Raw genomic sequence first — 23,015 nt, 5'->3', positions numbered from 1 at the left:
AAATTCCAAGTAATTATTTATTTTGCCTTGAAGGTATGAGGTGTAAGATAAAAGAAATTGCTATGTCTTTTAAGTATAATCCCTGTGAAAGGTATATATGAACTTTTTTAATCTTTTAATTTCTTGCAAGAGTTTATGCATATTAATACATACTCTGGACTGAAATCACTGTGTGGCTGTGGTAAAAGTTGGCTCTTTGAGAGTAGAAGTGAGGCTCTTCCACTGTCAAATATTTCCTTCTATTAACAAGCTCTGCAGCATGGATCATGTCGTCAGCAGTAAAAATTAATATCCTCAAGCAGGTATTTAATAAAATGCTAAACTGTAGACTCAATTAAATCCTAATGAGAAGTGTGTTTGAACAGGTGATCAAAGGAGAAAAGTAACGATTTAAGCATCAGCTATTGGCTCTGTTACAAGGCTGTTTCAATCTTGTTTCCAAATTGCCTTCATTATTGTTCTATAACAATTCTTTTTGCACCCTCCCCTTCCTTATCCTTCAAACTCTCATTGAAGAAGCAGTTTGGAGAACACAATTTTTAATGTTTTGCCTAAGATGACTGGAGTGACTTCCTGTGAAAAATATGGTGACAAGTGTCACAAAATGATAGGAACACCTGAATAATTACATTTTGTCTCTTACTCCGGGAGGAGAACAGGAAGCCTTGCAGCTGGCATGGCCATCACAAGCCTTCTCCCTAAAGAATGGGAAAACCCTTTAATTCCACCTTTTTCACCATTTTTCTCTCCTTGTGTGAAGTGATGCTTGCTTAAGCAACAGATTAATGATGAAAGTACTTTGTGCAGAAGATCAGAAATATGTCTTGTTCTCCCATCTCTGCTTTGGATTTATCTGCCCAATATTAGATTTCCAAGGACAAAATGTTGCTCTGTTTGTGCTCATAGGTAATGCCTATTTCTGTGCACAGGTGAAAAAATAGTACCTTAAGTTGATAAACCAATGCAGGCTACCATTATTCATCATATTGTATTGAGTTTCTGGGTCCCGTGCCAAAGGACAAAGCTCACACTCTCAGGATATACATTTGGCTGCTGAAAGACCTTGCAGTGCACAGATCTTTTGGCTTCAAGATTAATACACATGCTTGACTTTACACTGCTGGAATATTATCACTGAATGCCGGGGAACAACTCACAGTGCATAAATGAGACATTTGTAGTTGTGAATGACTGTTGCCTGTGACCTCCTTAATAGAAACCATTAAGCACTCTGTTTCCTCAAGTTGTTGTTCCAGACAGTTTTTCTGCTTCAAAAATATAAAAATAACTCAGTGGATTCAATTGATTAAAATGAAATGCAGGCATATTTCAATGCTTTGTAATTAGTACAGTCAATTTCTCTGCTGAACACCTTCTTGAGGCCAGTAACAGGTGACAAGCCAAATGTAACAGTTCCCATAGTTTCCTGGTTGCAAATTTTTAAAAAAAGTGCTGTAAAATTGCTCAACAAGTTTAACTTTTTGGAATGCAGAAAAACTGAGAACATGATTGAAATTCCATCTTCTTCATTTTCTTTTAAAATAACTTTGCTTAGCCAACTCTATTACCATTAAATAACCTTTTGTTAAATAGAAGATAGCTAGCTAGATGGTGGAAAGATTAACTTCTAATTTTAAATCCCAGCAAGGAAGCACAGAAGAATCAAGAAAAACTGTCTGGGGCAAAAATTAAAGTTCTGTGTTTTTGGTTGTTTTTTTTTTAAAGGATATTCAGATCTAACAAATTCAGATATGGCAGGCAAAAGTGGAGACATGGAATGAGTTAAAATGCAATTAAAAAGTGAAAGAATAGACATTCTTAAATGAGTGCCGTTTTCCCAAGAAACATCTTATTCAGTGTCAGCTTACTCCAGAGTGGCAGCAGATACAGCAGATAAATCTATCCACTGCCCAGTGCATATAGAAGAAGGCACTCTGATGACCTCCATCCTTAACTTCCTGCCTAAGCAGCCTCCCTGCCTCTCTGCTCCTGTATTTCTGGCCTTGTTTTTGCTGAGGTAGGGTTATTGGCAGAGTTCTGTGGAGGAGCAGCCAGGGCACGGCTTGCCAAGGTTCTTGGGAGCCACCAGGGCTGATCTCTGCCTATGACCCATCCACTCTGAGGCTGTGGAATAAGCGTCTCCATGATGGAGACATGCTTGATGTGAATGGGTCTTGACCTGAATCTCATCAGCAGATTTGTGTTTATCTTAGAGTTTGGCAGAGGTTGCCAAGAAAGGCATGTGAGATATTCATATTGCTTAGTATAAGCACTGGCTTCCTCAGCTCTCGTGCAGTATCATCTGAAGGCGGTTTCAGAGAGACCTTCACTGTGCTCTTCCCAAGACTTGACCCATCAGCCCTCCAGAATGTGCAGACAGATGCAGCAGTGCAATTTTGTGTTGGGCGTTCCAGCTCTCCCATCACCTTGCTGCCTCCCTCTCTCCTCGAGCTATCAGTCACAGTTAGCCTCAAACCAAATGTCAGATTATTAATTTATGACTTTGCCATTGCATCTCTCTGGGCTTTTACAATTATTATTTTTGTGTGTGTGCATAAGGAAAAGAAAACTATAATGGCATTGTGGAGATATCTACAAAAAGAAAGTAATCAGGAAAGCTGGTACCTGCATGGAGATAGAGTGCCTAGAACTGTCATCACAAAAGTGCATGGCCTGACTCCCACCAGCTTCAGTGAAAGAGGAAGTGGGACATGTGTGCATAGCAGTCTAATTGCATTTCTGCATTGTTTATGTCAGGGCATTAATAAAGGACTGAAAGGCAGAATGATTAGGATGTGCTTGGATAGATTATCAGGGGAAACTAGGTTTGGAACATCAGCGAGGTATGTAAAATGCACAAATGTTAATTGTACTTAATTAGAAATGTACTGAACCACCCAAATTTAATTGTGGATGTCTGCAAACATTGATGCCCATTAGTTTGTCCACAGCAAATGTTTTTGTTCGCCATGCCACCTTCTATTTTCAGGAACGGGAAGTCTGAGTCCTTAATGCTGGTGAAAGTAGGTCAGATGCCATTAATAAACAGGTAGTGTAGAAATGCCTTTGTTTAATTTGACATGTGGCCAGATCCTCAGCTCCAAATTCATGCTGGCTGAGACCTTTGTGCCTTCCATCCCTACTGCAAGAAAATCCTCTTGCAGTGATCTGGTAGTGTAAAGATACTTACAATGGGTACATCAAGAGGTATGCCTACTATTCCTTTGTTTGTCTGTGGCTGTGGAAATGGATGGATGTGTGAAAGTAAAAATCAAGCCGTGTCATTTTCACTTTTCCTTCTGAAAAGCGCAGAGAAATGAAAATGAGAGTACACTGTTGCACCACAGACTTGCAAAGAGCTTGAGGTTGAAGGGAGTAGAATAAAGTCTGATCTGTCTCAGAGCAGCTATGTAGTTCACTGAAGCATCACATTCTCCACTTTCTCTATGAGGCAAAAGCCAGTGCATGTTTGTGTTTGCAAACAGCTGGTAGGACAGCTTTGGTGTCCTCAGTCAATATTTTGGAAAATTCTTTTAAAATATTTTACTTACAAAATGCCATGTGAATCAGCCCAGGCATACACATACGGAAAAATAAGCCTGATAAATACGTATGACTCATGCAGTACAGTTTGCCACAGTCTGTCTCAAGGGTGCTGTAGTGGATGCACTGCTGAATTTACTTTGCAAGCTGTAAATGCTCTCAAAGGCTTTATCATGGATTATAGTTGAACCAGAAGATTAAGCTTTCCAATTCTGGTGTTGCTAATTTTCAGATTGCTTTAAATTAAAATTTTCAAAGTCTAATAGAAAATATTTTAGCATTATCTTTCTCAAGTAATTTTTTTAACTGGTAATGAATCAAACCTAATATATAAGGACTACAGTAACTTCCTGATGCTCTGCTTCATGTCCTGTTTTAAACCCTGTCTCGCCTACCTTCTTGTCAGTCATTTATTTTTTCCCCAGTATCTTTTCCTTCACAGCATGGCCTCTTGGCTTTGCTGAGGATGGTCTGACACCCATCCTAAAGGAAGATGTGGGTCATGCAGGTGGTTGCTTATTGCTCGATATTTAACTCTCCATGGGGCAGAGCAGTGTCTGAGACATGGGTACATCTCACCCTACAGCCAGAAATGTTCTTCTGTCCTAGCAGGGGCTCTTGGCTGGTAGGGCCCAGAGTCAAACTGTGTTGGCTCAGGAGGGATTATAAACGGAGTGCTATTATTGGACACCTTTTACAAAAATATACAAACTTCAACTAGCATCCTTTTTCCTTTTACGTCTATTCCTTTCAAAAACTCTTTGCAGAAGGCTTTGGAGAGACATGCTGTATGAGGTAAGATCATGTCAGAAAGAAAAATATTCAGTTAAAAAATAGGAAGCAGAGGTTAGGTGGGAAAAGCCTGTTCTTGCCATGTAGGGAGACTACCAGTGAAGTGTTTCAGAGCTGGTGCTGGGGTCTGTGCTTGTCAACATGTACAGAAATAACCTGGAAATGGTGGTGAGGAGGTGACAGAGCTTGCTGATGATACTAAGTAATTCAGATCTTTGATGATGGCAGCTGATTGCAGAGAAATGCAGAATGGTATGAATTTGAGTATCTGGCTGATAAAGTGCCAGATGAAGTTCACTGAAGATAAATGTGTGTGATGCGCATAGCAGAAAACTTCCCCACTTTCTCATGTGAAATGATGAACCATTGTCTGATCATTACTGATATACAGAGAGAGCTGAGCACTATGATACATACGTTTGTGCAAGCAATGGCAATGAGGAGCAGCTCAAAAAACAAATCAAGCTTAAAAATTACCAGGAGTGTACAAGGTCTGCTCCAAAAGTATTTTATTACGTTGGCCCATGACATCAGAGGCAGATGTTGGTGGTTGTGCATATGAGGTAAAGCTGTGTCATGGAATTCCTCCATGTGGGAAAAAATGGCACCCATCAACATTCATCAGCACTCACTGAGTGCTTATGGAAACCCAGCAATGGACATGAGCTCAGTGAGACTGTGAAGGGTGCTTTTCACAGTGGTGATGGCAACAGTGGATCACCTCCACTAGTGCAGATTTTTATGAGCACAAGCATGCAGGCTGTTGTTCACTGCTGGTGAAAATACGCAGCTAATGGTGTTGATTGTGTTGAAAAACAGTGCTTTGTAGCTGAGAATTTTCCTTACCAAATAGTGTTATTTTGCTCTTTGTAGCTGCTACAGTTTTCATAGAAATAAGTAGGAGGCATTAGTTTTGCTGTGACCTATGTAGAATAGAATAAAACAGAGTGTCATGGTAACTCCTCATAAATCCATTAAGTACTGGCATCTCTTATAGTAAGGTCAGTTTTGATCCTTTCATCTAAAAGGATGCATCCAAACAGGGAGATACACCAAGAAGGGCAACAAGTAGAATCAAAGGAATTTCAGGGAATGAGAGGAGTATTTGAGGGACAAGTAAGGAGGGAAGTCAGGGCTTTGTGGCCTGAAAAAATAGATGACCTGTGAGCTACACAACAGAGATTTTCAGACTCGTGAAGGACACAGATTTCTGCAGATTAGATGTATATGGCTTTTCCAGTTCAAGAAGTAGGGATCATGAAATGAAACTAGTAGGACTGCAATTCAAAATGGAAAGGAGATGTTAGTCTATTCTGTGGGTTGCAGATCTGTGAGACTCCTTGCTAGAGGGTTTTGTGGGTGCTAAAAGTTTGACTAGCTTCAAAGGGAGACTGCTTAAAGCTGTAGAAGAGAAATCCGCTGGGACATACTTAAGTGAAGAAGTGGCCTCACTTGCAGGAAGTTCTTGAGCTGATAATAATTGGTGACTGGGGGAGTATTGGGAGGAAGTATCTGAAGTTAGTCCTGTTCTTACTCATCCCCAACCATCTGCTTATGGTCATTGTTGAGACAGGATATGGGGTAGAAGGATCCTTGGTCTTATGTCCACGTCTGTCAGTGTTTTCTCTTCCTGTTTTCCCTCTAATCAACTCCCCTCTCTCCTTAAAAATGTTTCCCTCCATTCTTTCTCATCCCTTGTTTTCTGCCTCCACTTCCAGTCTCTGTCTCCAGTCAGCCCAGAGCTCCTTTCAGACTCCTACTTGCAGCGAGGCTGAAAACTATCTTGAAAAACACAACCTCAGTGCAACATTAGCCCTTTCATCTTCTCTGCTGACTGCTGGAAAATTGAAAGAGTGTTCACTGTGCTTCCAGCTTGTCAGCAAGGCAGAGAGAATTAAGGATGGTGTAAATAGATTAGAAAGGAATTGCTCCTTTGTAGATCAAGGCAGATCCAGTCAGGACAGCAAAGAAAAGGAAAGAGAATTTCACTATTATAAGAAGGAAGGTGCTGGATAGACCTGGATCTTGGAAGGATATAGGCATGAAGGTATGCCTCCGAGTTGAGTGAGCTGTTAGGAGTGGCTTGTACATAGAAAATAGCTTATTCCAGAAAGTTCTGAATAAAGTCCTAAGCTGTATATGTAGGGCTGCTTTTTCTTTCTTTCTTTTTTTTTTTTTTTAATGGAAATAGAAGAAAAAGAGTAAAAGCAGATTGACATTGTGTGCAGCCGTGTCATGGTCTTTCCCTTTAGGTTTTTGGCTGCTCGTTCAAATTGGAGGAGATCTCTTCCTTTCAGTACTGCCACAAACTATTAAAATCAAGCACCATTTCCCAGAAAGAAGTTCTAGGTTTGTAAAAACCCCATCCTTGGGAAATTCTGTAGTTCCAGACAATGTGCAGCTCCTCTGGGGAGGACATGGCTGGAGGGAGAAAGTGGAGGGAGGCTGAGTCACAATGACCACATGGGAGTGAGAATGATTGCAGTCTAGCAAGGAGGGAAAGGAGGTGGACAAGGAAGGAAGGAAGGATTGGTTGAAATGTGTCCATATTCTGTGTCTGCGAAAACCTCTAAGCAGCATGAAGCAGGAAACAGAGGTCAAGAAGCAAAATATAATTATCTGATAAGAAAGTCAAGGTGAGAAAATTTCAGATCACATCAGGATGTGCAAAAAAAAAAAAAAAAAAAAAAAATCCAAACAGAAAAACTGCTTCCAAATACTGAATGCTCAGGGGTCTCAAGAGTTTTTTTTTCCATGGGAATGCAAGCATGAGCTGATGAAAGAGTGAAGGATGGGACAGGTAGGACTGCTGCTGATTTTTGTGCTTCCTTTGATTAACCATCTTTCTATGGCAGTGCCTTGGAGTAGTTCAGGACAAGCCATAAAGTTTGTAAAAGTGAAAAGGAAGCACCATGCATTAATTTAGTTGCATGTAGGCTAACAGCAGGAAAGGCAGTATGCAAGTGGCAAACTTTCCTTCTCCATAAAGCCATAGAGATATGCAGTGAGGCCGTGAGTGCCATACACCCTGCTTCTAATGAAGTAGTACCAAAGATGCTCACTGCAAGGATGGGGCATTAAAGAGATCTGGAGTCTTCCCTAAAGAATGAGCTTTCCCTCTACGTATCACCTCAGTTTTGACACAGAGCATCCTACAAAAATAACTCAGTCCTCACTCTGACAACTATGCACTGCACCAGGGTTCCAACTAAGCCTAATGCCTGGGGATGTTGAGAAATCCTTTCCCACCCAAGCAGTTGAGCCAGCATTTCAACCTGGAATTAGTTATTTTTGATGGAGAAATGGTAACTCTTGCAGGTCCAATGGAGACAAGCACATTATCACGTTGTAGCCAGAGCTGGCGGGGAGCCAGGGCATGTTCCCCCTCCTCCAGAACACACGTCTTACAGCCCATACGTGCTCCTTGTTACTATTTTTCCCTCTCTTGTTTCCGGCCTCACTGTGACTCAGTGTTCCCCTGGACGTGTGGCCACGCCAGCCCACTGCCACCAGTTGCACGGCACCAACTTCCAAGGCACGGGGCAGGCAAAGCCTATGACATTCAGATGCTTCTGATAACCTCAAGTGGGAAACAGTTCCTGTATGCTCTTTACAAGTCCAGGAACTTCCAGAGTTCCTGTCTTGAACGTAGTGTCGTCATCACTGCATCTCGAAAGACACGTGTCAGCCCAACTTGGGTTCGTAACAATGCCGCCCTGCCACTGCAAAGAGTCAATTGCTGCCCTATAAAGGCATAGGTGCTGAGAAAACAAAACAAAACATTTCTGATATTAATCACTCTCAAAAATAGTTACTGTTGGTTACAGGATGCCTTCCTCTTGCTCCTAGTAGAGGTCTAATTGCCACATACTTCCTCAACAAATAGACGTGTGATGGAGGCTGACATTGTCTTTGCCAACAGGAATAGTTAGGAAACTGGATGGGATTTTACACTGGGAGAGGATTGTGAAGGTGTAGGATGGCTTAAGGAGGGAGGAACTGAAATGATAAAATCAACAATGTTATTTTTCCATCTGAAATGGGGATTGAGGCTTTTATGCTGATATTTGACACCAGTTGAGCACCGGTAAGCATTGTGGCACTGTCTACAGTACGGACAAGAAGATGTGTCTGAGCACAAGCTGGGCTTGAGTCTTTTGTGTAGGACTCTGTCATGCAGAAAGTCATATCCGTAATCATCAGACAAGCCCTGTACCCTAGCTCCTGGGCTCTGCTGCAGGCAAAACTACTTTTATTCTGATACCAGTACTTTCACAGGCAGGACTTCAGTTTGGAGCTGGTTTGTAGTCCCATTCCAGTGAAATATATCAAGATGACATGAAGTACACTCTTACCCTGGAAACTTTTCCCCATCAGTGGTTATAAATATACCACACTATTGTGCTTGGCATGCTGTATGCTAATAGAGGTGAGGGCTCTGAAACTCATTAGGAAAGGGAGCGGGCTGCGGAGCAGAGTGAGGACAGTGTGAAGCTAAGGTTGATAACCATGGCCTTGTCCAGAATAGGCCATGGGAGTTTTCTTATCTCACTTTGGCAGGAGGTGCTGTTAGCTTCCTGTGCGAAATCAGGAGCATATGCTGCTTTCCTCTTGTTGTTTGGCTTCCTCCACTACACAAGACGGTTCCCAGCACTGTGATTATCTTTGCATCTTCAAACATGGCACACTCTGCTTCCTCAAGGCTTGATGTATTCTTGAGCAGCAGGCTGGCTCCCCTCCCCCCCGGCCACTTCTCCCGGCCCCTCTTGGTGCCAGCTGCACACATCACAGACATTTTTTAAAACCCAGATTGCTTCCGGTTGCATAAACCCCCTCTGTCCTCCTAGAGAAGGGCAAACTCCCTGATCTGCATGCACTGCATGGGTCTCTGGGCAGCCCTTAGAGCTCGTCTTGCTCCTGGCATCCGCCCCCAAACCTCCCCAGCCCCACTTTACCCATGCATGCTGGGAATGCACATGTGAGCATGCACACAGGCACATGTCAGAAACCACTTACCAGGACAGCAGAACACTCAGAGCAGAACATGGAACAGAATTACCTTGATCTGAGCTTACACAATGTTTATAAGTGTACCTCTGTATGAGCACAGCATTAGCATTTCTTATATAAAGTCTCTCTATGTGCAGAGCTATATCCAGCTACAAAGCAGGAATATGTAGAAGGAAAACAGGTGTAAGAGCTGCTCAGAAACGTGCTGGCAGATATCGGCTTATCAGCCTTTGTGCACACTGTGTGCTTTCTCATTAACCTCATGGTAACCCTGCTGCTAACTTTCCTGAAGATGCAAAGGAACGAAGCTTATCCCAGCAGCAAACCACGTCAGGAACATGGGGATATCTGGAGTCAGAGCTTCAAAGTTTGCTGGGGTTTCCTTGCAAGTAACATGAGGTTTTGCTACAAGCAGGAAGCCCTTGCTGTTTTGTTGAGTCAATAGTTCGGTGTAACTTATAATTTCTTTACAAGACATAAAGATGCATAGCTGATTTGTGTGACGACGCACAACGTGAAAATCAACTGAATTAACTGCAAGGTAATATCAATATTTTGGTCCTGGCCAGAGTGCAATTTTATCTTTTCCCTCTTGCTTCTTCTTTCCAAGCATCTGTACTGAATACGAACATTTGATTTGATGACCACATCTGAGTTCATAGAGCCTTTTCCCTCTCGGTTACAAATGCCTGTTGTTGGGAGATGACACAGGGCTCCTCATTGCTCCCATTTACCCCAGACCCATTTCTGCCCATTAATCTCAAGCAGTGCTTCGTATGGCACCGCTGGCAGCAGGGAGAGGAAGGATGGCAGAGTAATAACCCATGGAACCTGTGCGGGAGCCTGCAGCCATGCTAGTGCATCTGAGGTTACAGTGAGAGCATTTGGCAGCTGAGGAGTGAAAGCATCTGTTTCTGCATCCAGAGGAATGAGGCTGAATTTTGTCCCAGGCTCTGCCTGGCAGCCGTGCTGCAGCTGATTTGCAGAGGCGTGCTGAGCCAGCAGAGCGTGGGGTGAAGTGGCAGAACGCAGAGCATCTCCTGCTGTATGCCGTGTGCTGCCAGGTAATGTGTTCACAGCTGGATTCCAACTCCTTCTTTATTAAATCTGAGGACAACTGCTATTAAGTGCATTTGATTTTCTGCTATAATTGTGTTAACGTCGCAGTCAGCAGGTAATGTGGTATGTGAAGGCGATTGAGCTCATGTATGTGCCTCCAGGGCTAATATTTCTAGTGTTTTACATGTGTGTTTTTCTTGTAATTGTGATGTTATTGTAATTATAGTGGTGGTTTGTACTACAGTATTAATGAGTAATCAGCACCCCATTGTGCTAGGTGTTGGCAAAGGCATTACACTGCCCTCATCCCTCAGATTCTGCAACCTAAATACATAAGTGCAGTCCTTCTCAAGGAAGCATATAGTAATAACTAAGCTTATGGATGTAGAGCTGCAAGAAAATAGATTGGAAATGCCTTTTGGAGATACATATGCGGTTTCTGAGCATGCATTACACCTTCTTTCTGTTGTTTACTGAAAAGAGACTCAATGAGGACTTTTATTCTAAAAAGTACAACTTCTCAATATTATAACAAAGAGGCAAGTTAATTCTCTGAAGGAACAAACCAATTCCACTTGTTTCAGAGGAATAACATTTTTTTAAAGGAGTTAGGATCAAGTGAGTAAGAAGGAAATGAAATGGATCTCTGCCTGTACAGGGAGTGCCCAGTCACAAGGAGGTGCCCTTGATACTGCCTCTTTGTGTCTTTGTCGTGCTGGCATTATGAGAGAACAGAGTTGTAGAATCATTTGAGTTGGAAGGGACCTTTAAAGGTCATTCAGCCCAAACTCCCCTGCAATGAACCGGGACAGCTACAGCTAGACATCTGACACCTGCTATGGCATGGAACTTTATTGGCTAATACTACCAATACCACCTGTGTTTAAGTCTTGTTATAAAAACAGACTTCTTAAAGTGTTAAATGTGCAAAGTAAATGGCAACTACTTTTCTGAGTAAATGTCAAGTTTTTTTGTTTGTTTTTTTGTTTTTTTTCTCATTTGAATACATCGGCTGTCCTAATGCAGCTCTCTTCCATCCACCCTGTCCTCAACAACCATGTATTAGGAGTTGGCCTTCAAACCAAAGCCTGAAGAAGTGGCTGTATAGCTTGGGCTTCCTTCCCATGCTATTGCTCCTTGTTCTCTCTCCATGCATGGATGACCATGACCTGCTCCTGGTTTTTGGCTTTTTTAGCTCATTGAGACTCTCAATGCATATTAAGGAATTTGGGCACACTATCATATATTTGTGCTAATGATTACATGCTAAGTTAGTTTACATGTCATTTTTTCTTTAAGCTGCAGTATCTGCTTAGACAGTGGTCAATTTGACTCAATGCTGCACGATTAAAGACAGCGTGTAAAGTCTGTCTTACTGATACTGTAAACAACACAAAAGTTCAACCAAACTACACAGTTGACTGAAAGGAAATAAACCTCATTCTTTAGTCAGGATTGCATCAGTTGCTGTGATGCAGTCAGCAGCCTTTCATCACTGACACATATCGGAACTACTTGATTATGGATACTGTACTCGTTGTCTGTCATATGGAGGGAAATCCAGAGAAACACTGTTTGAGAGAGCTTGACCCTGATGGACAGTTTAACTCCTCTGTTGATGCTTGAGTTGAACAAGCAATATCTAAATGATGGATGAAAAGCAAAACTCAATATCCTCAAAGAATAGGGATGGACAGAATGTAAGAACCATTCCTGTGTGTTTGTTTATGTGTGTACTGAGTTAGGCTTTGGGAAACATGTTAGCTCTACCACAACCACACCTGAGTGTTCTGATTATATGCCATTTCACTGCACAAAGAAAACAACAAAAAAAAAAATTCATAGAATCATAGAATCTTAGAATTGTGGAATGGCCTGGGTTGAAAAGGACCACAATGATCACATAATTCCAACCTCCCTGCCGTGTGCAGGGTCACCAACCACTGGACCAGGCTGCCTAGAGCCACATCCAGCCTAGCCCTGCCTCCAGGGATGGGGCAGAAAACAAACAAAACTGAGAAAATACATTATTTTTCAGGATAATGATAAAAACCTGCACATGTTAAATCATAGAATCATGGAATGGCTTAGGTTGGAGGGGACCTTAAGATCATCTGTTTCCAACCGCGTGCCACGTGTAGAGCTGCCAGCCACCAGATCAGGTTACACATGTACCCATCCAACCTGGCCCTGAATGCCTCCAGGGCTGGGGCATCCACAGCTTCTCTGGGCAACCTGTGCCAATGCCTCACCACTTACTAAAAAATTTCTTCCTATCATCTAACCTAAATCCCCCCTCTTTTAGTTTCATTCCCCCTTGTCCTGTCACTATCAGACTGTGTAAAATGTTGGTTTACCTCCTGCTTGTAAGCTCCCTTCAAGTACTGGAAGGCCACAACAAGGTCTTGCCAGGGTTTTCTCTTCTCCAAGCTGAATAGCCCCAAGTCCCTCAACCTTTCTTTGTAGGAGAGGTGCTCCAGCCCTCTGATCTTCTTCATGTCCTCCTCCTGGACTCATTCCAACAGCTCTGCATCCTTCTTGAGCAGGACACCCCAGGCTTGGACACGGTACTCCAGATGGAACTTCACAAGGGCAGAGTAGAAGGAGACAATCCCTTCCCTTTTCCTTTTGTCCAGTCCTCTTTTGATGCAGCCCAAGATGTTGGCTTTTGGGCTGCAAGAGCACAAATGACAACCAATACATTATGGAATGGATCTTGAAACAGATACATGTTGTCTGAAGCTTAGGACTGAAAACGATATAAACTCAAGTTTGAAGACAAGCCTTAACCATGATAATGACTGACAAGTTAGGGGCATTGGAGTCCTAATTATAGGATTCACACAGTCCTGTAATTAGGCTGCAATTGCAAATTCTGACCCCTTGGTCCACAGTGGATGAAATGTTAACACTGACTCCAAAAATTCAGTGTTCTGGGGGCAGCTGTGGAAATAAAGCCAATGATCTGGCTTTGAGCATCAAGACTTTGTAGTTGTTCTTACCTGCTGATTGCAGCACATGCAATTTCCTCAGATGATTTTTGTTCCTAGAAGAAAAGTTTTTGCTTGTGCATTCTGAGATTTATCAGTGAAATCTCTCCTTTTTTTTTTTTTTTTTTTTTTTTTTTTGTCTTCAGACGTGGCTTTTGCTCTCACACTGATGGATCTTTCAACCTGAAAACTGGGAGCAACGTAGGAAACAGGATCCAGAGCATCATTGAGCGAACAGCCATCATAGAGGGCAAAAACAAGGTATGATTCCTAGGTGCAAATAATCTCTCTGTGTTAGCTGAAGCTGTTTTTTAAATGTTGTTGAGATAACAGTGGGGAAGCCAGTATTTTTATGTTGTTCAGATCTGAAAACCTGTGTAGATGCAAATAACTCCCACATTTGCAAAGACAGAGGTTTGTTATCTATATGCTTCCCTGCATGCAGTCCTATTAAGGTAAGTGGTGTAATTAAATATATATATTCAGCTTACTTAGAGCTGGCCTGCAGCATGCCGGGCACCTCAGGAGGAGAGAGGCAGGGCTTCAGGCCATCGTTGCTTCATTTCATGCCATTTCACAATTTCCTGTTGTTTTTCCTATGAGAGTAAAACTATTTACTCTCATTTGAAAGTTTATTCACAGATGTGGTGCTGGGTTATTAGAGTCTTGCAATGAAAATTTTAAAGGAACAAATGAATCCAGATTACAGAAACAAAGTTTAAGAGAGATCTCATTCAGAGACCGCATGGTGGGTTGCACCCCATCTTCATTAACTGTCCATTGTTAGGTGTCAAGCCCAGGCCAAGCACAATGAGGCATAGGGAAGGACAGGCACTTCTGATGGAGGATTGAGATAGTCATGCTTTTGGGAGTTCATGAAGAATTCTCAATCAGCCAAAACCTTTAAATCAACATGTTTTCCTGGAGGATGCCCTAATCAGATGAACTTTTCTTGGCTGGGCATGATGCTGGTTTGATGTGGTTGGGCTGCCCTTGCCACAGAGGAGCTCAGGAGTTGGTGCACAGCGCTATGTCACATTCACAGCCTCTGCTGTTCACCGATTGGCTTGGTCTGAGGCAGGAGCAGCTGATGAAATTATAAACCTGAAAGCCTACCCTATGCTAGAATTGTTATTTCCAAGGATACCGAAAAACTTTTCATAATTCTAGGGACACTGGGGATGTAGGTGTTCTTTCCTTTATGTCTTCTTTCAGTCTTTTGCATGTGAAAATAGATATAAATCATAATTAATCTCACACCAAGGCCCTTTCACACACCGTGGAATAAATAGGGCTTTGAACGCAGCCAAGATTCGTGCTTGGGACTGAATTTTCTCCTGCTGTTGTATTATTAAGGCAGTACACAGGTGTTCATGGCACAGTTCCAGTGCACAGGAATATGCTGGATCCTAGTGAGGCATTTGCTCTATTTAGTTGGCACCCTCTATATGCTTAAAGATCAAGGCAAAGATGGGAGTAAATGGCTTCCTGGGGGATACTATTGTAGGAAAGCACATGAATACTGACACAGAAGGAGAGATTTGCAAGAGGAAGGGGAAATCATTTGTGGCATGGGAAGACAGAGCCTATTCCAAAGGGGGAGTGATGAACAAAAACTCATAAGAACAAGTAATTTCCCAGAAGGGTTCTAGGTAGCTTCTGCTTACAGGATCTAACAACCAGACCTCATTCTCCTTGTGTGCTGCGTGTTTTGAAGACAGCAGAAGAGGAGTGGCTGAAATGTCAGACCAGCTTCCAGTCAACAGCAAAGAAATTCCTCCCTGGAGGAAGATGCTAATAATGGGTCCTTGTGGCAGAACTGCAGGTTTTGTTTGAAGTCTTTGGCAAGCGGTCCCAATTTTTTTTATATCTGTCCAGAAATGAATGAAGAGATGATATCTGCATGTGTTACGTGGAAAGTTTTACTGTGAAACATAGCAGTTCTCCTTATTTTTCCTCATCTTATTCTGTTTAGTTCATCTAAGTAAGGCCCATCTTGCATTGCTTTATCCCTTCTGATCCCTGTGAGGAAAGGGAGGTTAGTGAAATAATCTCTTTTCCCAGATATTTCAAGCTTTCCTGGTTGCAGTGCTGTTCAGAAGAATGTAGCTTGCAGATAGAGGCTTCTGCCAGTCTTCTGGTTTGCATGACATCCTTGCTAGAAATGTGCACATCATCTGAAGTTTTCAAATATTTAGCTTGAAGTGAATTCTCTCCACTTCTGAGAATTGCGTTTCAAAGGTTTCTTCATTTCTGTTGCTCCTCCATAGCTTTCCAGGCACAGCTGGACTGCTATTGTAAGTAGAAAATGCTCTCTAAGCCTGGGTTCCTGGCCAAAATAAGTTGCATGATTTGTGTGCACACAGCTGCTCTAGAGCATCCAGGATATTTTTCTTTCTCTGTGAGAGTCTATAGCTTTCACTCTTTGCAGGCCAAGATTCATTCTTGGTCTCCCAGAGCAAACTCAAAGGGACACAGTCCAGACAAAACCCTTCCTGATGGGCTGGAATATTGTAAAACTGTTAATAGCACTGTGCTCATTGAATCCAGCACGTCATCACAAGTGTCTGGCTCTGATGAAGTGTGACTGCAAGTAGTTCTGCTACTGCAAACAGCTAAGAACAGCTCTCCAAGGCACTTCCACATCAATGGAGTCCTGCTATCTAAACAGTGTCTACCCCGCTTCCACATCCGAGCATAGCAAGCATGGTAAAAAAATCTCAAACTCAATGGAAACAACAAAGTAGTAGGAGACAAAGCAGTAGGAAGTTGATGGGGAGACTCAAAAAATGGCACTTCTGGGTTAGCATGAAAGCAGAAATGGGGATGACCACAGGATATTATTGTGATCAAGGGAAGAGATGAATGAGGAATGCTCACAAGGTTTCTTTTAGCTCTCAAGGTAGCTGTTTTTGCCTTAGTCAAAGACCTTGTACCAGTTCCTTTGTTTCCTGTATGTAAAACACCCAAGTCCCTCTGAAAGCTTGGCCTTTTGTGGTAGTAGTTGATTGGTTGTTTTGTTTGTCTGCGGCTATCAAGGTAGCCACAAGTATATTTTTAAAGTTAGAAAAACCTCAAACCCTGTGTCTGTATGGTTAAAGTAATGCAGGAAGCCTGCCCTGAGCTTGTCTTCTGGTGACAGAGAGAAACCGTGACAACTGTGTTTTAGTAACATTTCCGTTGAAGCCTTTCTAAACAGACATTGAGAAACTCAAGTGGTATAATGGAAAAAGTTTGTAACAGAAGTCATAATACTTAATCATAAAACAACTCTTGATTTGATTCCCCCACCCAAAGTTTTCATTCTCATTTTGTTGGACATTATCAGCGACTTCCTACAAAACTGAGCTATTCTTAGACTTGTAAGCAGATCACAGACTCTCTTTTGTCATTCAGCTACTAAAAACCATCACTTCTCAGTGTTCTCGATCAAAGTTTGCTCCTACCTGTAGCTCAGGGCTAGTACTGGTCATTATTATTCTTAGCATCTGTGGTTTGTAATAATACCAAGTGTAAATGACCTACAACAATGAGATACAAAGAGCTCAGGCACTCATTGATAAACTCTGCCGTACATACATGCCCTCTCTGTGCAGGCATTGGGAAGACCACATATTGGTTTATCAAAAGCTTTGAAAGACGGAGGCAGTACTCCTTGCACAGAGGGCTGTAGGAGGGACTGTACAAAGATCCTGGGGATGCAGAGTGTACAGAAGAGGGCCAGAAAGATGTGTACAGATGAATGAAAGTAGATGTTGGTCAAGAAGAAAGGATGAGAATATCAACAGAAGGAGATAGTAGATTGGAGGGCAAGTGTGTGTAAACAATACTAATACATGAAGTTGTGTTTTATCAGGCATATATTTATATGTACGGTCTTTTTTTCCACTGCATTAGTACTTTACTGACCCACATTTTTAGTGGTCCAATCCTCTGTAAGTTATAAAGCCACCTGACTTAAGGGAAAATGGAAAGTAATGACCCTGTAGGAAGGTTCTGTAAGATCAAAATTAGGCTCTTTCTTGTCCACCTTTAGTTTGGCTGACAGTGATGGATCATCCACCCATATGCTGACTGTGGGTAGTTTCAGAAAGTGTGACAGTCCAACACAAAGGTGGGGGGAGTTCAATCCCTTTTGGACCTGATAAAAAACTGTGGCTGCGGAATATATGGACTAGTCCATCTCTCTAGCATCTTCTATGCCAAGCCCTAAGCCTCCCTCTCCAATGTCTTCATCTTACAGATGAGACAAGAAAGCTTATACTGCGTCTGACTTGAGTCCCTGGATATTCCAGCTGACTAGCCAGCACATCCATGTGGGCTGGCTAACTGGCACACAATGAGCTGAATAGCTCATTGCAACAGCACTCATTTTGGTCTTCCTCATTTACAGGCAGATGGTTTTCATGAAACACTCATGAAGTCTCATGAGTTTATCTGTCTATTTTGGCTGCAAATGGGACATTGCTGAGGATAAAGAACTTGCATAGAGATGGGCAAACAGTGTGAACTTCCTAGGAAGCCAGGCTAAGGATAGTGCTGGGAACACAGCCTGCCTCCCTTTCAGCACACTGTAACTTTTCTTGGGGCCTTCCTGAGTGCTACTAGATTTGCTGTCAACACTTTAAAAAAGAAGTCTTAAAGGTGACAGCTGAGCCAAGAGCTTGGTGAGATGAAAACCAGGAGAACTCAGCCTCTGCTGAGCTCTGCTGAGCCTCTGCTGAGCTGCATCTCCCTGCTGAAACGCATCCCCTCCCTTGGTGCATAAGGAAGGCAGGAAGCACAATTTTACTCAACATAGGCCCTTAAAGGAAAGTAGGAGGTACCTGTGGATCTGTAGCCATCTGTATCATGATCTCCCTATGGGTCAGATGGAAGAACTCAGTCTCAGCCTGCCCAACAGTGCAATGTGATGCAGAGGGAAACTGAAGCTCTGCTGTTAAACGGCAGTGATTTACCTGTCTGACTCAAGGGGAAGAAAGTGCTTATCTGCACACATTCACGTCCTGCTATTGTAGACATTTTAGTGTTTACTCTGTGGACATAGTGGTGGTTCTGAAAGTGAAGCATGTATCCAGATGTTTTGCACTGATGCTTCTTTCCAGCACAAGGCACACAGATGATATGACTTTGTCATAAGCAGAAGAAGCCAGTGGTGTCCTGCCAATATTTCAACATGTATCTTCCTAAGTATTATCCTTTTATCTAAAGATAAATCCAATGGGATAAGGAGAGCATATATGTAGGAAATAAACCTACTTTTTCAATAAATGTGTTTTCTTAAAAGCATAACTAGAAGGGAATCAACAGCGTTTGTCAGACTTGCACTAACCTGCTCAATGCTGAAAGGATATTTTGCCTTTTAGTTGTATGAGCATTCAGAGAAGTTAGCAAAACAATCTCTGAATGGAGCATGTGTATGCATGTGTCTGCAGAGGCCTTCTAGGAGTCAGGAAAGAGTAAGGCTACTTATTGTTTGCTGAAACTTCCACTCGCTCCACTGTCATCAGCTGGAGCTGTCGGAATCCTCTACTTAAGGTATATGGAAAGAGAGAAATTCAAGCAGTTACACTAGGGGAAAGACCAGACCAGTGTGGTCCAACCACAACAATCATCCTCTTGCTTTGCAATGACTTCTGAGGTCTTTTTCTCAATAGTTTCTACCACAAATAGATCTGTAATTTCCTCTTCCATCTCAGGCTTTCTGCTTTATACCTCTTTCATTTGTTGGCAAATGCAGCAGCACTGTGTGATTCATTTCCCCAGCCCCTGGCTCTGAACTGAGCGTGTAGCATGGTGCTTCAGCTAAGATGCGTGCAGAAAGAAGAGATCAAAACTTTGGTGGTAAATAGGGCTTGTGGGCAGATGAGCAGATTCAATGTGTCAAGCATGCCAGGGAGCCTTTGCTCCACTCTGAGCACGGCAAGCAGTTCTGACTTTCTGTATATAGTGTGGTTGCAAAACCATGGCTTGAAACTTTGTTGGAAAGCTAGGCAATACAGAGCTGCAAAAATTTGTATCTCGCTCCTTTTGCAGCAATAGCTGCATAGGAAAACTACGCAGCACAGGCTGACCTAAGAACCATAATTACTCAATAAACAACAGCGTGCCAGGCTTAGTTTTGTATACACTGCTTCTCGGGTGGGTTTTGGCTGGCATCCACAATGCAGAACACAGACTGCACCACTGGAGGGCTCACAACCTGTTTAAACAGATGTTATCTTATCCTTATGACTTATTTATAAACTAGAAGATTTATGCAGAGACATTTTGTCTCTAAAATACCCTGTTTTGTTGCAAAGTCACTATTGCTTTTGCTAGACGCTACGGCTATCTCTGTATTACTCAAGTAAACATAGCATTGGTATGGCACTAAGGACTGCGTTCAAAACATTTGTCTCCCTTGCTCTCCAAAGATCATGGGAGTGATCCTTAGCCTGTCCCAGAGCAGCATTTGGGATGATGTAAGTTAGTCAAATCCAAAATAACATTAGGAACAAGGTAGCAATTTAAATAACTGTATTTTAGTGCCTAGAAATGTACTGTAAAGTCTTTTAATATACAAGAAAAGGCATAATCTATGAGCAGTCTAGCCAGTAACTATAGTCATGCTGTTTGAGTATGATTGCAAGCGTCGTTCTGAACATCATAGAAGTAATAATCACAAAGTTGTGGAACGAAGCAGCAAAACTCAGATAAAACAAGTATTTTTTTCATTAAAAAACTAAGACCTGATAATGTCAGGACAAAATACAGTTTGATGCTACCCTAAAAATCCACTACTTTGAAGTACTTGTGGGAGGAGTAGTTGTCTCGCTTATTTCAGTCACAGAAACATTTTGGTTCTGTTTGTAGTAGGATCAAGACAGGTGCCCTGGAGTCAGAGATGGAAAGTCTCATTCTCCTTCAGTGTTGGGTCATAGATCATTGCTACCTGGGCAAAGGGGTTCTGAGGTATCACCAAGTGACACTAGAAAGGCTGATTTTGTTGTGGAAAGACTGGGATGGCAAAAGCAGCTTTTAGCCACCCATGTTAACCATCTGGCATAGGTTATGGAACTTTCTTCTCGACACCATTTCATCAGCATTGATGAGATGACTGCAGTAATCCTGCCTCTGGGTCCTGCGTCCACACTGTATGAGATGATGTTTAAAAATTGGAAGGAATTGAAAGAGAACGACAAAATACAGACAGGGCTGGACCCATGCTTTATAATTAGGAATTTGAAGAGGTCTGCCTACTGAATTTAGAAAAACAGCATCTTTTTTTTTTTAAGGGCTATAATTATATATCTGGTATTACTGAGCCTCTTTCAGAAGAGCCAAAAATGTAAGTTAGAAAAGTTTTAGGTGGAAATGAGATGCTGTTTAGTAGTGGATGGGTAGGTGGCCATTGAGACAGCTTAGTGTAGAGGTGCCATTAACGTCAATAGTTTTGAAGTGGGATAAGGCAGTTTTCTAAAATAAACAACCTAGCCAAAATCAAACAACTTGACTTCACTATGTTTGCTTGCATAAGAGGAAAAGCAACAGACTCTTTCCACCAAAGGATGTTTGGAAACCAGAAAGTCTACATTATTTAGGGATACAGTAAGGACTTTGGGGATTGCCATGAAGTCTCAGAGTAAGAGACAAGGAAGCAGGCAAATGCTCAGCCAGAGCTTATGTAAAAACAAAGATAACTCCTTGTTTAGCACTGACTCATCGTCTTGTGCTTGCCTCTGAACCCCCCAATCAGACAATCTTGAAAGAATGTATTAATTGCACAAAAATTACTTTGAATACTTTTAGAAAAGATAAATAATTCCAGACAACAGGATTCCACTGCCACACAAATTCTTTTTGTCTCAATCCCAGTTTTTCTCATTACTCCAGTCAAACTATGTTTTATGGAAGAACTGAAGTGGAAGTAGACAGAAACTTAAGCTGCTATTGTATCTGAGAGCATGTTCTACTGCTGACCCACCAGTGCATGCCCCCTGTCTCAGCTCTATATCAGGCTGACACTCAGTTGTCTGTGCATAACTTTCTTCTCTCACTCAGTGCCCAAGACATTAGACCGTGGCTTTCCATCATCCTGAAGGTATAACTCTTATTGTTACAATGTTTTTTTTCTAAAGGCACATCAGTTATCATCCCCTGGCCTCCCAAGGTCTCGTCTTGTAAGTGATATATGTATCACTTCATGAAAATATGTAGTATGCCAAGCTCTTAAGATGGTGCTAAAACATAATGTAAAGGATGCAATGTATTACTACTCAGTATTAGAAACACTAAGTCCAAGAATAGGAGAAAGTCCAAAAGAGAATGAGTAAACTTCTCTCTTCCCATGTCATTTCTCATCTAACACTTACAAGAGAAAACGAAAGAGAAATGAAATACATGGAGTGCTAAACTTTTTTTCCAGCATTATTGAACTGCCTGAAGCACTCCCCATCCATTCCCTTTGCAGTCTGGCTGGCCTACAGGGTGGTCATCTCCTTGGGCAACCCATCTGTGTCACTCTTCATCTTTTGAGGCTTATCATCACATTAGCAGCAAGAGATAAATCAACCTGTAAGAAATTCAAAGATTTTTGGCTATGACAGCTCTGATAATATAATTGCCTCTCAAGGAGAGTTTCCTATTATTCTTTCTAAACTTTATTCTTTGTTAAATATCTTCAGTGGCATCTGTCACATAATGAATGGAAAGACTGAAATAGGACTGTCACCTTAGGAAAATGAGAGGGGAAGCTTTAACCAAGCTCCTGATCCAATGAAAGCTGAATATCTTCTATTTTTTTGCAGACTGCTAGCACTCTTGTTGTAGCTGAAGCCAAATCTTCTGGAATCTACAGCTGCGTGGCATCCAACAAAGTAGGAAAAGCCGAAAGAAATGTCAGCTTTCTTGTAACAGGTATGATCTACTCTGGTCCTATGGTTATATTTGTGATGGATTTTTCAAATGCCTAAGTTTGAGTATTGTTGCAATATGTGCATTTGTAAATTTATCGCATGCTTATTGGTGTCCCTGGGAAGGGTTTGTGACAGCAGCTGGTTTGAATTTGTAAGAAAGGCACCAAATTTGGTAAATGACTCATGCCTTCAACAAGTATCCTTGCATGACACGAATTGCTCCCAAATATAGCAACCTGTAATTCCTCCTTTTAAATCACCTAGTCTCTGCAGTCACTCCAAACATGTAATGCCAGCGCATTTTCACCTAGTAGGCCTTCTTCTGAGACACAGTCTTGGAAGTAGTCTTGGTCATGATACTAAGACTCATCATGTTAGCATGGTTCCTTTTTTTTGACCTATCACTATATAACAATTTGCAGGTTTGGAAACAAACTGAAATTATTTGACATCAGGAATTACTGGAAAAAAAAAACCTTGTGATTTTAAGAGAGTAACTACTGCATGATTTAGCACCATGATTTTTGCAGATGCCATCAAGAAGGATTTGTTTTCTAATGAAATATTTTATTTATGTAATATTTTATTACAAAACAGTAGTAGTTCATAGAGCACTTCATCTAATGACAGTTCCCAAGATAGGTCATTAAAGTAATGTAATCCATTCAGAAATATGGCAACATCCTCACACTCATTTTGTGAACCAAAAACTTTGTTTCTGAAG

General features: G+C 41.8%; 1 protein-coding gene across 1 annotated transcript in view; it reads left to right on the top strand.

Moving 5' to 3' along the window:
- FLT1 (fms related receptor tyrosine kinase 1) overlaps positions 1-23,015 on the top strand; it is a 103,544-nt gene that overhangs the window by 37,612 nt on the left and 42,917 nt on the right. Inside the window, exons 11-12 of the mRNA XM_042868604.1 lie at positions 13,541-13,655; positions 22,184-22,292. Of these exons, the coding sequence (XP_042724538.1) occupies positions 13,541-13,655; positions 22,184-22,292 (224 nt within the window). The remainder of the gene's footprint in view (positions 1-13,540; positions 13,656-22,183; positions 22,293-23,015) is intronic.

The sequence above is a fragment of the Lagopus leucura genome, unplaced genomic scaffold (genome assembly GCF_019238085.1).
Source record: "Lagopus leucura isolate 7727_CA_CO unplaced genomic scaffold, USGS_WTPT01 Super-Scaffold_100001, whole genome shotgun sequence".
Lineage (NCBI taxonomy): Eukaryota > Metazoa > Chordata > Aves > Galliformes > Phasianidae > Lagopus > Lagopus leucura.
This window is presented reverse-complemented; position numbering and strand designations above follow the sequence as displayed.